The following is a 17,310-nucleotide window of genomic DNA, read 5'->3' on the forward strand; positions in this document are numbered from 1 at the left end:
TGTGTGTGTGTGTGTGTGGGTGTGTGTGTGTGTGAGAGAGAGAGAGAGAGAGAGAGAGTGTGTGTGTGTGTGTGTGTGAGGGAGAGAGAGAGAGAGTGTGTGTGTGTGTGTGTGTGAGAGAGAGAGAGAGAGAGAGTGTGTGTGTGTGTGTGTGTGTGTGTGTGTCGGTGATACAATTTGATACAGTTTTGTGTAAAATGACAGCGGCGTGCTAATAGCTCATCTGGTTACATTACACTGGCTGTTAAAGCAGCAACGTAGTCTTTCCTGTCTCTCTTGTCTCACTTGGCTTCCTCAAAAGTTTTCCCCGCGCCACTGTCTCTTATTTTCCTTAAGAATCAAAGATTGGTTACCAGAATTAAAGAACAAGCGGTTGTCCTCCTACAGTGTCCCTGAACTCATCAGAGGAGAGTCCATCTATTATTTTATTAAACATGTATTTATTGTTCATTCTAAAGAAGTTCACTTGTATCATTCAGAACTTTCTAACTTGTTGTTGTTGTGTCTTATTGTGTCTTTCAACTATTATTTTTATTATAATTATTATATATTCAAACCAAATAAATGAACAGCCTTAAAGGTTCATTTATTCTCTGACTCTGAAATCTTGATATTGAATTATTGAAGTCAAGTCAGTTTTATTTATTCAGCCCCAAATCACAGATTTCCTGTTTGACTCTCTCAGAGCCTCAAGTTGGATTAAATGACACATTACAAGTTGAATTTTGTAGTTTGACTGATCTGTTAAGAGGTTACTGTAGTTATTATTACTTGTCATTGATGCTTTATTTAGATATTATTATTATTATTATTATTATTATTATTATTATATTTTGTATAATTGCATTAAAATGTTTTGCTGTCTTATAGCTGCATTTATTCTCTGATAACTTAATTTTCACCTTGAAGTAAAGTCTCCTTTAATATTGAAGTCATGACAGGCTCTATCCTCAGCACAACATGCAGAGGTCAATATTTAATATTCTGATTCATCATGTCTGAGGACATATTTGTACATCACATCTTCTTCTTCACGTCTTTTCCTCTCAGACTTCAGTGAAAGAATCCAGCAGACAGTTGAGACAGATGAGTTGCAGCCTGTTTCTGTGTCACTCTGACAAACTGAGGAACACTGCTTCATGTTGAACAGCAGTTAGGACTCATGTTGGATAGAAAATCATTCTGACTGTGTTTCTTCCTCCAGGTTGGACCATGGTGGAGAGCAGTGGTTAAAACCTGGTGTGAAGAAGTGTAAGTGTGGATTTAATTTGATTCATGACAACTAAACAGCACACAGTCAGTTTCTCTTTAAATACAAAGTTGGTTTTTGTGGTTTTTATTCATTAAAACATTACTGACAAAATGTGTCATTAAACTTTATAGAAATGAACAACAGATCAGAACTTAAACAGAGAATAAATCCATCAGGTGTGTCAGATGATAAACTGCTGCTGTGTTGTTTCTTCTTCTCTTCATCAGATTTCTGTGAACTCACACTGGACACAAACACAGTAAACAGAAAACTCAAACTGTCTGACAACAACAGGAAGGTGACATATGTGGAGGAGGATCAGTCATATCCTGATCATCCAGACAGATTTGACTTCTGTCCTCAGCTGCTGTGTAGAAATGGTCTGACTGGTCGCTGTTACTGGGAGGTCGAGTGGAGAGGAGACGTTCGTATATCGGTGACTTACAGAGGAATCAGCAGGAAAGGAAACAGTGTTGACTGTAGGTTTGGATGGAACGATCAGTCCTGGAGTCTGAACTGCTCTGATGATGATGGTTACTCTGTCTATCACAATAACAGACAGACATCCATCCCCTCCTCCTCCTCCTCCTCCTCCTCCTCCTCTGTCTCTAACAGAGTAGCAGTGTATGTGGACTGTCCTGCTGGCACTCTGTCCTTCTACAGAGTCTCCTCTGACACACTGATCCACCTCCACACCTTCAACACCACATTCACTCAGCCTCTGTATCCTGGGTTTATGTTCTGGTGGTCTCATGGTTCCTCAGTGTCTCTGTGTGGTCTGTCTGAGGAAGAGTCTACTCGTTTGTAGACAAACAGTCACACTGCTGACTGAAGACAGCTGCTGAAATCACTGTTCACTCTGTTCACCAGTGAACAACAGAAACTGGAAGTGACAGCAGCTTCCTGTGTTTAAATGTTGATGGTGGACGAGGTTTCACTCTGGTTTCATTTGGATCACTGACTGTGCTTTAATGTCAGAATATTGTTTCTATTAGAAGTAGTGAAATGATCTCCTCTGGGCTGAATTTATGTGTAAAAACTGTGTTGACTCTGATTGACTTCAGTAAAGTTTTCTTGGAGCAGCATCTAGTAGCTGTTAGTGGCTGTTAGTTATTCCATTTTATCAGGATCTTAAAGTGAAGTTTTTCCTGAAAATGTCCAGCAGACATCCCAGTCTGTTTGACATCAGCTCAGTTTGTGTTAAATCATGAACATCAACGTATGTTTCTATCTGATGTAATGTGTCTGACATGTATGTATATAATAACATGTATGGGTTGCTTTCCTTTAGGTTTTCTTGCCTCTGCAGGTGATGTAAATATTGTCTTGTAAGCTCATGTTTGCTGGGCAGCTTTGGCTGTTTTACACTTGAATAAAAATATTCATTCACTACTTATTCAGAGAACATCACTTGTTTTTTACATCGATGTGTAATGTTATACTACTTCTACTTCTACTACACTACTTGTGTTTTTCTCTCATTAGAACATTTATGACAGAATGAATTCAGCAAACATGATCTTTACAGATGTTACATATATTTCTCACATTTTGATGTTTTACAGTCCTTCTTTATTTGACATTGTTGTTTTTAATCATTAATTAATGTTTAAGATGATGATGATAATGATGATGATGATGATGATGATGAAGATGTGGTGCATCAATCAGAGCTGGAGATTGATCCAGGAGGACATCAGCAGGGTCAGAATCATTGATCATTGATCAGATATCAGATATCCAGTAATCACAGACACGTCAGGTCTCACATTAATGAGTTTACCAACAATCACAGCTGGAAATCATGTTGCTATATGTGACCATATGTGATATTTACAATGTGATGTTACTGTAGTGCAGAGAAATATTAATATTATAGAAACACCATAGAATATTATATTATAGAGTAATATTGCAGAATGATTACAGATATGTTATATAAATACAATGGAAAAGGAAAGTAGGCTGCTGTAAAGTCCAATAAAACAATAAAAACCTAAATACTTTTTATTCATTGTTAATTGTACTTTGGTCATAAGAACTCAGCTGCCCATCATAAATTAAAGTTTATTAATCCAACATGTTATATCCTGTATATTCATATCATTAATAATAATAATAATAATCTTTGTATCTGTTTTCTAAACAAAGTTCATGTGCTTTAATAAAGTTAATAATATTAGTGCAGCAGCTGTTCAGGCTGATTGATGCTTCAACACATAGAAACATGAATCCAGTTGATTGAGGTGTGAATGAGTTTAAACAGCAACAACATGAAAGAAACTAACAGTCTATTAAACACAGATGTTCACAACTGTAACAGTGAATCTTTTCTCATTTCAAGTAGAATGAAGCTGCATTTAAAATAAAATACATAACTTTTGATAAAATGTGTATCCTAAAATAAAGTGTATTGATCATATCAGGCTCTGAGATGGTTTATTTTCTGTGGCTTCAGTTGGGATCATTTGATATATTTGCTCCAAAGATTTGTTTTTATATGAGACAAACTGGTTTTGAGCTGCTGTGGGAAGCAGCCTGAGAGTCTGACTGTTGTTGATTAAAAGCTGTTCTCACTGTCTAGTTTTCATGTTTTACACTGCAGACCACTGATTGGTCATTTATCTCATTCACAAGCTTCCTGTTCCAGAGAAATCTTTCCCTCGTTCTCTCTCCTCACTGTCTCTCTCTCAACTTACCTGACTCACCTACTATAAACTGTAATATTCTCTCCTCTAATATCTCTGATGGTCACATGACTCCTCTCATATTAATCATGCAGCTCTTTGCTTTATTTAACTTCACGTCAAAGTGTTTCCTCTTTATTTGTGTCACAGTGCAGCTGCTCTGATGGATTCATGTTTTCTAATAGTTTCAGTTCCTCTAATAGAACTACTGACACTGATAAACGTGTCTGCTGCTTTCTGATTCTTCTTTTCACTCTTTGGGAACATTTCTGTGAATGAAACGGAGCAGAACAGGTCGTCTTATACGGACATTTAGGATGAAATCTCAGGAAGGTTCAGCTGCTCATTGAACAGGTGACGTTCATGAAACCAGAGATTCACAAAGAGTTTAACAGAGTTTGTTGGAACAAACCTCACAGAGAAAAACGTCAGAGAGGTTGAGGAGAAGAAAATGTTCTTACATGAGATCTGATGAAGAGTTTCAGGATTCTTCCTCCATATTATCATCAACTGTGTTCCTACAATCATCAATTGCACAATTATTCAGTCTAAATAAGTGTAAACTCAGACCTGCTGTCTGTCAAACATCTCAGCTACAGTTTGGTTTCATTGACAGAGGTTCAGTCCTGTAGACGCTCTGCCGTCTCATATTTTATCTGTAAAAGGTTTGTTTCTCCATATTATCTCATATTATCCTTTATAAACTGCCCTCTAGTAATTATAATCTCATCATTTTAACTTTAATGACTTTGTGTTCTTGTATATGTAGATGTCTGCTACTGTGCACAATCTTATCTTTAGTTTTCTCTCTTTCATCCTTTGAATGTTCTTTCTCCTTTTCTAACGGAGTAACGTCTGCCTCAGAGACCCTGTTTCAGCCCCGATGATGGTTTCTCCTCTTCATCACATTATGCTCTTGTTTCTGTCTTTATCACTTTGTATCTTTTGCATTTGTGTAAACAAATAAAAATATGAATCAAATCTAAAGTGTGAATCTGAAAAGTGTCTACAGATCAGTGCAGAACAGTAAAAGTGTGACAGAAATAAAACTCTTGATTTCAGTCAGTTTCCTCTGTAAACATCAGGAGGTGAAACACCTGAAGTCATGATCCACCTCACCTGGATTAATGAGTGTGTGTGTGTCTACAACATGTTCTTTCAGTCATGTGATCTGAACGTCATCTGGACGAACATCTGATCGTTTATCTCAATATGCTAATGAGGTGGGCGGAGCTGTTGTTAATGATCATGTCTCAGGTGATTATATGTGTATTAATACTAATGACGACCGTTCATTTGACTGAAATCTGCACATGTACGAACAAATCTTCATCAGTGACTCTTTAAAGTGAACTGACAGTGAATCATCGTCATCATCACTGACTGAATCAGTAGATATTGATCTGTGTTCGTTTCCTCGTTAAAGGTCAAGGTCACTTTTAACGTCTTCCTCAGCAGAAACTCTCAGAAACATCATGATGTGATAAATAAGACAGCTGAGCTTAGTTTTGTTCTGTTCTGAACTGAACCAGAGCTGCAAATAAGCATCATTTTATCAATTAATAGATCAATAATTCTCTTTTCAAAATGTCGGAAAATAGTGAAAATGTCCAAAACCCCAAAATGTTCAGATTACTGTCATGTATGATGAAGAAAAGCAGTAAATCATCACGTGAGAAGCTGAAACCAGCAGATTGTTGCTTTAAAAATGACATAAAGTTAATTTTGTGTCGATGGACTAATTGATTAATGATTGCAGCTCTAAACTGAAGGTGACAGTTTGAAGTGAAGACAGAATCAGCTGGACGTCGGGACATTTGAACGGTGATGCGTTCACTTAGCTCAGGAAAAAACAGTGACAAACAACATTCAGTGATCATCAATCTTTGAAGTGAACAAAGTGATTCCTGATTTCCACTTTTATTTTCAAGCTTTGATTCTTCTGCAGATTATTGAAGAGTTTCAATTTACATCTGAGAAGCTGAAACCAGACAAGATTTAACATTTCTGCTTGATCAATAACAGTTTTCTGTCAGACTAATAACATGGACGGCAGGTTTCAGGTCATGTGAGCAGCTCTTCTTCATCATCTTCATAATAATCTGAGCTGCAGATGTTGAACGTGTCTCTGAACAATAAAAACAGAAATATAAACATCACTCAGCTGCTCTGTTTCAGTTTGTCTGCACGTCTCTCATCTGGTGAAATTTTTTTTTTTTCAGGATTGTTTAAGTGTTTGTTATTGTCGTACTCATTTCAGCCACAAGAGGGCACAAGTTCACCACTACCATGTTCTACTAGGACTGAAAGCGCTCATGTTTTCTTCCAGGTGAGTTTTAACTTCTCCACAAGCTCTAAACACAAGATACATATATGTACGTTATGTAACATTACTGTCATGTCTTTCTTTTGGACAGAAAAAACACACAATAAGTTTTGAGGGTTTTAAACAACAATGACGAAATCTGATCTTTTTTTCACCTGTTCTTGAGTCATAAACACAGGAGAGAAAAGAATTCAGATCAGACTTACTTCAATACAGACCAGAACGATGGGAGCATTATGGGTAATGTAGTGACTGTTGTTGACAGAGTGGAGGTGAGAGTGACCTCTGACCTCTGAGGGCTGCAGGTCTGATTCTACTGACTTTATTCACCAACTAGTCCAAACTGAAACACGTCAGTTTATTTTATTATCAAATCAACTGAAGTTATTAAAAATAACACATTAAATTATAATTCTCTGTAAGAGAATATAAACTAAAGAGTTTCACATCTTTTAAAATAAGATAAAAACTGTTTTCTTCTCTAATCCTCAAGTCTCTGAGTGTGTGTTTCCATGGCAAACAAAACATTCATCACTGATTACGCTGAAGAAAGAAAATGTCAGAAAATGATTACGCTTTTCAGAAAATGGTGAAAATGTGGATCAGTGTTTCCCATGATGACGTCCTCAAATGTCCACAACACAAATATATTCAGTTTACTGTCATAGAGACTAAAGAAACCAGAAAATATTCACATTTAAGAAGCTGAATCAGAGAATTCTGACTTTTTTACACACATATTCTTTCTGTAGCTACAGTAACACAAAATTCACAGTTTAATCTTTACTGAAAATGTTGAGGTAACATGTTGAACAAAAGTGACACAAACATCATTTTACTTAAAAGTATTCATTTTTGCCTTTGTTTAATTGATGGCATTAATAAATTTCAAAATTATCTCAAAATTGTTTGATTATGTGTCATTTTTATATCAGTATTTAACAGCACTTTTTATGTGTAGAGTGCTCATTTTACCCCTACCTTGGGGCAAGTTGTGCCATAGGACTAACTTTTATTGATGGGTCATTGTTCTAAAACCATAATAATTATATAACTTGTTTTAATTTCCATGGGTACACAACAACCTGAGGTATATATAGTAACTATTATTTGAAACAAATACACTTTTATTTTGCAGTAAAATCATCAAATGTAAAAAGTGTCTCATGTTACCCCGTTCTCCCCTATATATATTTAATTTCTATATATTACAGTGTGTTGCTGTTTGTGTGTCTTGTTGTTGTTATTGTTGTTATTGATATTAAAGGGTTTGTGTGTGCAAGCGAGTCACTCACTCACCCGCTAGGCACACATATTAGGCAACACCCTATTCCTTAAAAGGAGCTACGCTACCAAGAGTTTCCTAGGCAACGACACAGAGATTAACTCACGTTTCAGAACAGCGCTACACAGAGGCTCCCAAACGCAATACATCAGCTGTTGTAGTGGTTTTAAATTGTTAACTGTGTCATCAGGAAAAAGTGAGGAGGATGGAATCATGTTTCTGTGAAAGTGCAGGTGTTGCAACACCCATAACGCCCACGGCTGCAACGCGCCTAATGCAGTTTCTTCAACATGTATCCACAGTGGAAATCTTAAAGTAATGACTGACTTTGGCTCCATCTGGTGGTAGAATAAAGAACGACAGCGTGATAGACAGCAGTGTGGCTCTGTGATGTGCAGCTTGTTGTAATGAATGAGCTTGTTGTTGTGTTTGTGTGAAGGTGTTTCTCTGCTATGGATCAGTGTGAGGACAGAGAGGAGGGAGTCCCTCCCTCTAAAAGCTCTCTGTGTGGGGAACATGACAGCCAGACCAAAGCTCAGAGGTGAGATGAGGATCTTTAACTGTCCATCACTGTTCTCCACTCACATCACTGCACCATCATTATTCACACTCAAAGCTCTGTGTGTGTTGTTTTGAAGCCCAGAGCAGCAGCACAGACCAGACTCTGCTGGACCTGGACCTGGACCTGAACCCATCTGTGTGTCCATGAAGAGTGATAAACAAAAGACAGTTCATGTTTATTATACTTGTATTATTAGAAGCAGTATTTGTAGTAAGGACTCAGAAAAACGCCGGTCCCTCTTGGTCTGGAACCAGGACTGAGGAACAGAGTGAAGGCTCGTTAGATTATTAGATGGTCAGTTGGCTCCATCTACTGGACAGATGGTAGAACTACATCAACTGATGTTTGGTTTCTCTGACACTGACTGGTTAGACTGGTTTCCACGTCACTCTGATATTGTTTTAGACTTGGACTCTGAAGTTATGAGGGTGTGACGGCGTCTTCAGATTAAATGCACACAGACACCAGGACTGACGAGGTAGAACGAGCAGCTTCTTCTCTCCTGATGTTTCCTCGACACATGAAGGTGGAAAGTGTCTGTAAGTTGACCTGAAGTGAGTTCAGCAGGTGAGAATCCTACCAGAGAAATCTGTTAATGTCTGATCAACACCATCACTTTGATCACTTTGATCACATTGAATCACTGTTTGACTACAGTTGAAATGTTTCTTCATGCTGATCGGCTGTTTCAATAATACGTATTTGATGTTTGCAGGTATAAATATTCTTGTTTTCTATGTAAGTTAAAGTACACTAATTCTAGAATAATTCATATGTATCACTGTTAGTGATTAGCAGGTAAAATCAACTGCAGTTGTATTTTAATCTCCATCATCAGTGAAAAATGCAGGAAGTGTCAGAACTGGTCAGACAGCTTTGATCAACTTGACTGAGGTTCATTTTTTTTTTAACTGTTAATCCTCCAAATGTTAAAACAGCCATCTTACAACACTGAGACTGACTCTGTTTAACTGAAGCTCATTTTAAACAGTTCATGTCTCAACTGTCCCAAAGGCTGCAGAATCCTTTCTAGATGGACCAGAACCAGCCCAGACTGGAAGAACTTAGAGGCTGTTTAGGGCCTGTCAGCCATCAGGGGCCCAAACTAACAGAACATGTGAACTATCTTTGGGTTTCTCTGTTCAGCTTTTATCATAATTTAAAATATTTAAAGATAAATGTAAAGATTTAAAACACAGGCCTTTATTATCTCTTGTCACTAACTAACATATTCAAATCTTTAAATTGTATTTTGTGGTTCAGGATATAACGAAGCACAAATATGGAGAAAATTTGAACATTATAACAATTTTGAGGATTTTATTACATTTGGAGGCAAATCATTATGTTCTTGTGACTGTTTCAAAATAAATGTTTTGTTTCTTTAATAAATGTTAGGATTATATCTAATAACATATTTTTCATTTTTCATTTAAAAAAATGTAGTATTATAAATTTGGGGCTGGTGGTCTGTTAATTATTCTTAATTAAATAGATTATGTTGTCTACCTATTTTACATAAGAATATGGAGAAGAATAATATCCAGCTCAGACTTCTAGTTTAATGAAAATATTAATGAATATTAACATGTAATATGTTCATCAATAGATCAGATTCATGTGTTTGGTCATTACAGTCATTCTCAAACAGAAAACTTTCCCCAAATATAAAGTACAGAACACAACTGACACTGGGTGTTAAAGGGTTAAAGTACAATGATACCGATTTTTACATGTTATATTAATAAATATTCACCTTTCAAAATATCATTTAAAGTAAATCATGTTGTTTAAATAAATGCTTTGTAGTCAGTTAATTAATTGATCATAAAACAGTAAAATCTGCTGCAAATACATCAGCAACAGTATTGCTGGGCAGCAGTTTCATGACAAAGTGGAGATAATGTATTTTGGTAAAGGAAGGGTTAAAGCTTTCAGTGTTTAAATATTCAACATGTTTTGCTCCTTTTTGTCCACATCAGACAGACAACAATGACATTAGTTTGTGGACAGATGAACATCAGTTTCCAGGTAAATCAGAATACTGCGGCACTGTGAGATTGTTTAATGTCCTCACAGAGAGTCTTGGCAGGTTCCTCCTGTGTGTTTGGAGCTGAACTCTGCTGCAAGGTTCACTGGTTTAATATCATCTTTATGGTTTTGGACTTTGACTGTGAAGTTATGAGAGAGTGACAGCGTCCTCAGATTGATGATGAAGGACTGATGAAGGAGAATCAGCTGCAGCTTCTCTCTGTGTTTCCTCTACAGGTGAAGGTAGAACGACTCTGTGACCAGATGTGGACCTGAATTCACCTGGTGAGTATTTTCTTCTTTCTGCCACACAGCTGAATAAAAATATATCATGTCATCAGTTTTTAAACAGAAGTGAACTATAACTTGCTGCATATGAGTCTCTAGTGGACAAAAATACAACTGTATAAAAAGGAATATAGTTAATGCAGTTTCTTCAACATGTACCCACAGTGGAAATCTTAAAGTAATTACTGACTTTGGCTCCATCTGGTGGTAGAATAAAGAATGACAGTGTGATAGACAGCAGTGTGGCTCTGTGATGTGCAGCTTGTTGTAATGAATGAGCTTGTTGTTGTGTTTGTGTGAAGGTGTTTCTCTGCTATGGATCAGTGTGAGGACACAGAGGAGGGAGTCCCTCCCTCTAAAAGCTCTCTGTGTGGGGAACATGACAGCCAGACCAAAGCTCAGAGGTGAGATGAGGATCTCTAACTGTCCATCACTGTTCTCCACTCACATCACTCCACCATCATTATTCACACTCAAAGCTCTGTGTGTGTTGTGTTGAAGCCCAGAGCAGCAGCACAGACCAGACTCTGCTGGACTCAGTCGGGTGTCTGTCAAGAATCTCAAGTCGATGTTTGAACCTACTGAGTTCAACGATGGACATAAATCTGCTGATCAGAGGTAAGAAATGTTTGTGTCTGTTACTCTCCATCTCTCCTAAGAAGACATATCATGTCATGTCATGACATGTCCTACAGGATCTCACAATGGCCTCAGAGATCCTGTAGGACTTCCACATCAAGATTGACAACTGGTGATGGCTAACCGACTGGACATCGTGTTGATGGACAAACAACAGAAGAAATAATATAACATACATATCAGTGGAGGCTGGTCCATAGAGGGAGATGTACTTCATTTTTGAAGTACATTTATATATTTCTGTACACTAAGAAAATACACAGGAAACACGTGTAAATCATGTGATATGTTGTCTGTTTTTGATGAGAACATAAATCTGTTGTCACAATAGAACAATACTATAAATTTGAATTTCACTTTGTTGGTAAAATGGCACATTCAGAACCACTGCACGGCTAAAATGAGCTCTTCTTTCTTTAGAAACAATATGTATATGCTAAATGTCTTTAAAGAAGCAGCCTTTACACCACTCAGGGGTTTTTGTTTTTGAAAGCAAATTGTTTTATTGGCATATAAAATTGCCCCCCACCTCTCTGATTTCATCAGGTTGGTTTTCCTCCTGTCCTCAGCCGCCACTGAGATATATATATATATATATATATATATATATATGTATATATATATTGTAGCGACTACTGGCAACAATGTAAAAGTCACTGAGAGGCTGAGGTTGGGCCTTGTTTGCTGTTTGTCTGACACACTACCAAAAAGACTCGCTGAGATCAAAAAATAAGTTTAATAACTTTTATTAATGAAAAGGATCAACTTATTATAATGTGCACAAAATGTACTCAAAATAATCACAGCGATCAGGTGTAAAACAGCGGTCAACAAAAAATACGACGACCCACTCACCCTCTGTCTTTCTTACCAGCTGGCATGCAGGTGAACAGGTGCTTATATTAACTATAGGATACCACCGCCCATATCCATGTGACCTGATCATCAATCACTGTGATCATGCAATAATAAACAAACCAAAGTAACCCAAAATATTAAACAAAAAATTACTACTTTGCAATTCATTCAAACTTGAAATTAATCCATTCATGACTCCTACATATATATATATGTTCAAAACAGGCATGTTTGGTGTCATGGTGGCATTTTGCATTCCCACTCAGATGATTGTACTGGAAAACACAATACACACGCACACACACACACACACATATATATATATATATATATGTGTGTGTGTGTGTGTGTGTTCCCACTCTTCATTACGGCCGCTGTTTGATTGCAATTCAAGCACAATGGTCTCATATTTCCCTCAGGCAAAATGAACTTGTGTTTTTCAGTCCAGTCATCCTTAAATGCATGTTTCTCACTGTCAACATCTTTTTTTCTTTTTAGTATCGGCTAGTTTTGAACAAGACATTTTATTTTATCAACTGCAGCTCCTACAGACGTTCCATTTAGAATATTTACCACAGAAGAAGTATGAAGTCTTTGTTATTAACGTGTTGACAATAACACATTCTTTGTCTGAGAAGAATTATATTGAACATGTGCATTTATCAGTGTTTTGTTTCCATCAGGATCCATCAGAAAAGACAAAGTTATCCTGAACCCAGCTGTGTGTCCATGAAGAGCAACCGGTCTGTGGATCGACCTATTGACTACAGACATGGACATCAGTCTGCTGATCAGAGGTCAGACTGTAAAATGTTTTCTGTTATTATCCAGCTCTCCTAAGAAGACATATCATTGATGTAGAAAATAATTCTTGACCGTGGTGACATACAGTATAAATATTCTTAACACAAGGACCACCAATTTAGTTAATCCTGGAACTTTCTATTGTATCCCATGGCCTTCATCAGTAACAAATAGCTGCTCAGGTGTCATCATGTGAATAAAGTACAAAACTTCAGTCACATGAGATCAGATGGTTGTACTGGAAAACACAAAGAATATATGTAAATGTATATATATGTGTATATACACACCCACACCCACATATATATATTGAGAGATAGATAGATAGATAGATAGATAGATAGATAGATAGATAGATAGATAGATAGATAGATAGATAGATAGATATACTAACCGGTCACTTCATCAGGAACACCTGTGCAATCTCTAATGTAATCCAATACAACAGCTCTGCCATAAATTCTACTTTATGTTTATTATTGATGTCGTGGTGGTTGATGGTGCACTGCAGGGCATTTTATCGAAAAGTGTTCCTAATATTTTCCCCCCCTCATGTATGTTAATGAAGTAGACAAAATATTAGGAACACCACTCAATGTAATGCACTCCAGTACATCAACACCCACTACAACCTCAATAATAAACATAAAGTAGAATTTATGGCAGAGCTGTTGTATTGGATTACATTAGATTGCACAGGTGTTCCTAATGAAGTAGCGGGTTAGTATATATATACATGTATGTATATATATATATATATATATATGTGTATGTGTGTGTGTGTGTGTGTGTGTATGTGTTCCCACTCTTCATTATGATCACTGTTTGATTACAATTCAAGCACAATGGTCTCATATTTCTGTCAGGCAAAATCAACTTGTGTTTTTCAGTCCAGTCATCCTTAAATGCATGTTTTTCACTGTCAACATCTTTTTTTCTTTTTAGTATCGGCTAGTTTTGAACAAGACATTTTATTTTATCACCTGCAGCTCCTACAGATGTTGCATTTAGAATATTTACCACAGAAGAAGTATGAAGTCTTTGTTATTAACGTGTTGACAATAACACATTCTTTGTCTGAGAAGAATTATATTGAACATGTGCATTTATCAGTGTTTTGTTTCCATCAGGATCCATCATAAAAGACAAAGTTACACTGAACCCAGCTGTGTGTCCATGAAGAGCAACCGGTCTGTGGATCAACCTATTAACTTCAGACATGAACATCAGTCTGCTGATCAGAGGTCAGACTGTAAAATGTTTGTGTCTGTTATTATCCAGCTCTCCTAACAAGTTTGATTGATTGTGGAGATTTATTCTTGACCTTAGTGACTAATACTGTTTTTACACACAATGTCATCATAAATATAAATACAAACACACACACTCCTCCTACATACACTTTTCAAAAACTACAAACATTATCTGTATAACATTTTTTAAAACAGAGGTACAAAGTCTTTACACACACAAATGATCAGAGATAAGACAGAACAGCTGAGTGTTTTATGTGGATCCACTGTGATAGAACACAACACCTTTAACACTGAGTGTCATTATTTATTCTAAGACTTCATCTTTTCTTCACAGAGTTCATCAGCAGAGCTCAAAGGTTCTCAGTGGTCAGTCTGTCCAGCAACATCAAACACACCTGGACTCCATAATTATGGTGTGTAAATGTAAAGCACAGCTACTACTGCTAACTACAACAGCCACAGACTAAATACTAAACTACCATTCTGGTCCTAACAGTCTCCATGCTGCACTCTGTAGACCAGCAGGTTTTCAGTCTGTCACAGATGATCTGATGTTGACTTCTACCAGTTAAATTTACATTTTATTGTGTTCCAGCTGCTGGAGGAGAACATCATCAGTTTTGTGAAGAATGAGCTGAAGAAGATGCAGAAGGTTCTGAGTCCAGATTACCCAGAATGCTTAGAGAGTCAGAGTGAGGATGAGGAGGTGTTGGGTGGTGAGGATGAAGAGCAGAGGAGGAGCAGCAGAGAGGCATTTCTGAAGATCACACTGCACTTCCTGAGGAGAATGAAGCAGGAGGAGCTGGCTGACCGTCTGCAGAGCAGTAAGAGGATTTTAACAGCTTTAATATGATGGAGAGGAAATGGAGGCAACATGGGAGAGTTTTATATTTCAATCTCTGCTGTTAATATGATGCACACATCTGCATCAGATCTATGAATTCTTCTGAGCTGAAAACAGTCAGAAACTGTTTGTCCTCAACTGATGAGCTGAATAGATTTCATGGTGGAGGAAAATATAAACATCTGCAGTTTAATGTTTACATTCTACCAATTTGCTGTAGAATCATCTGATTGATTTCATTTGTTTGTTCATTCAGGAACTCGTGCTGCAGAGTGTCATTATAAACTCAAGTCTAACCTGAAGGAGAAGTTCCAGTGTGTGTTTGAGGGGATTGCTAAAGCAGGAAACCCAACCCTTCTGAATCAGATCTACACAGAGCTCTACATCACAGAGGGAGGGACTGCAGAGGTCAATGATGAACATGAGGTCAGACAGATTGAAACAGCATCCAGGAAACCAGACAGACCAGAAACAACAATCAGACAAGAAGACATATTTAAAGCCTCACCTGGAAGAGATGAACCAATCAGAACAGTGATGACAAAGGGAGTGGCTGGCATTGGGAAAACAGTCTTAACACAGAAGTTCACTCTGGACTGGGCTGAAGACAAAGCCAACCAGGACATACACTTCACATTTCCATTCACTTTCAGAGAGCTGAATGTGCTGAAAGAGAAAAAGTACAGCTTGGTGGAACTTGTTCATCACTTCTTTACTGAAACCAAAGAAGCAGGAATCTGCAGGTTTGAAGAGTTCCAGGTTGTGTTCATCTTTGACGGTCTGGATGAGTGTCGACTTCCTCTGGACTTCCACAACAATGAGATCCTGACTGATGTTACAGAATCCACCTCAGTGGATGTGCTGCTGACAAACCTCATCAGGGGGAAACTGCTTCCCTCTGCTCACCTCTGGATCACCACACGACCTGCAGCAGCCAATCAGATCCCTCCTGAGTGTGTCGGCATGGTGACAGAGGTCAGAGGGTTCACTGACCCACAGAAGGAGGAGTACTTCAGGAAGAGATTCAGAGATGAGGAGCAGGCCAGCACAATCATCTCCCACATCAAGACATCACGAAGCCTCCACATCATGTGCCACATCCCAGTTGTCTGCTGGATCACTGCTACAGTTCTGGAGGATGTGTTGAAAAGCAGAGAGGGAGGAAAGCTGCCCAAGACCCTGACTGAGATGTACATCCATTTCCTGGTGGTTCAGGCCAAACTGAAGAACGTCAAGTATGATGAGGGAGCTGAGACAGATCCACACTGGAGTCCAGAGAGCAGGAAGATGATTGAGTCTCTGGGAAAACTGGCTTTTGAGCAGCTACAGAAAGGCAACCTGATCTTCTATGAATCAGACCTGAAAGAGTGTGGCATCGATATCAGAGCAGCCTCAGTGTGCTCAGGAGTGTTCACACAGGTCTTTAAAGAGGAGAGAGGGCTGTACCAGGACAAAGTGTTCTGCTTCATCCATCTGAGCGTTCAGGAGTTTCTGGCTGCTCTTCATATCCATCTGACATTCATCAACTCTGGAGTCAATCTGCTGGCAGAACAAACAACAACCCAGTTTTCTAAAGTCTTTAAAAACAAACCTAAACTAAAACATTTCTACCAGAGTGCTGTGAATGAGGCCTTACAGAGTCCAAACGGACACTTGGACTTGTTCCTCCGCTTCCTCCTGGGTCTTTCACTGCAGACCAGTCAGACTCTCCTACAAGGTCTGCTGACACAGAAAGAAAGTAGCTCACAGACCAATCAGAAAACAGTCAAGTACATCAAGAAGAAGATCAGTGAGAATCTGTCTGCAGAGAGAAGCATCAATCTGATCCACTGTCTGAATGAGCTGAATGATCATTCTCTAGTGGAGGAGATCCAACAGTCCCTGAGATCAGGAAGTCTCTCCACAGATAAACTGTCTCCTGCTCAGTGGTCAGCTCTGGTCTTCATCTTACTGTCATCAGAAAAAGATCTGGATGTGTTTGACCTGAAGAAATACTCTGCTTCAGAGGAGGCTCTTCTGAGGCTGCTGCCAGTGGTCAAAGCTTCAAATAAAGCTCTGTAAGTGGAAGGATGACTAGAAAAGTACTTATACACTATTTGGTTATAAACAAGACTAGTTCTAGTATATGGCTGGACTGTGTATGGTCAATGTGTGAAACTGTGGCCAATTGTTTTTACAGTCATAGTCAGTGGTGGTGTCTATAATGTGAATTCCTGGATATTAAATGTCCATCTGTGATTTTCTGTAGTGGTCCCAGTAATATTTGTTGTTAAAGTGTACTGAAGTAGCATATCACATGACATGGTTAAGCTACATTTGAGTAAAAAAAAGTTATAAATGCAGTTGTAAGAACATTCCACTCATATCTTGGGATGTTTCATTTGAAAGATAAGTTATTTTAACATCGATTGTAACTATTCTAATTATTTTTATTTTCTCTTTCATCTGTTTCAGTCTTCAGATGTCTGTAAACATATG

The 17,310-nt window shown here is 37.9% G+C and overlaps 1 protein-coding gene across 7 annotated transcripts in view; it reads left to right on the forward strand.

Moving 5' to 3' along the window:
* LOC137169671 (NACHT, LRR and PYD domains-containing protein 3-like) overlaps positions 1–17,310 on the forward strand; it is a 243,019-nt gene that overhangs the window by 59,626 nt on the left and 166,083 nt on the right. For 3 of the 7 annotated variants that reach the window (XM_067572971.1, XM_067572975.1, XM_067572977.1), the window contains one exon: positions 15,089–16,889. In XM_067572971.1, the coding sequence (XP_067429072.1) occupies positions 15,089–16,889 (1,801 nt within the window). Of the gene's footprint in view, positions 1–1,204; positions 1,252–1,479; positions 2,649–8,551; positions 8,680–10,733; positions 10,836–10,932; positions 11,050–12,611; positions 12,726–13,862; positions 13,977–14,322; positions 14,402–14,583; positions 14,813–15,088; positions 16,890–17,310 lie in introns of those variants that run through there. The other 4 variants (XM_067572974.1, XM_067572976.1, XM_067572970.1 and 1 more) reach the window with 4 other exon arrangements.

This window comes from Thunnus thynnus, chromosome 18 (assembly GCF_963924715.1).
Source record: "Thunnus thynnus chromosome 18, fThuThy2.1, whole genome shotgun sequence".
Classification (NCBI taxonomy): domain Eukaryota; kingdom Metazoa; phylum Chordata; class Actinopteri; order Scombriformes; family Scombridae; genus Thunnus; species Thunnus thynnus.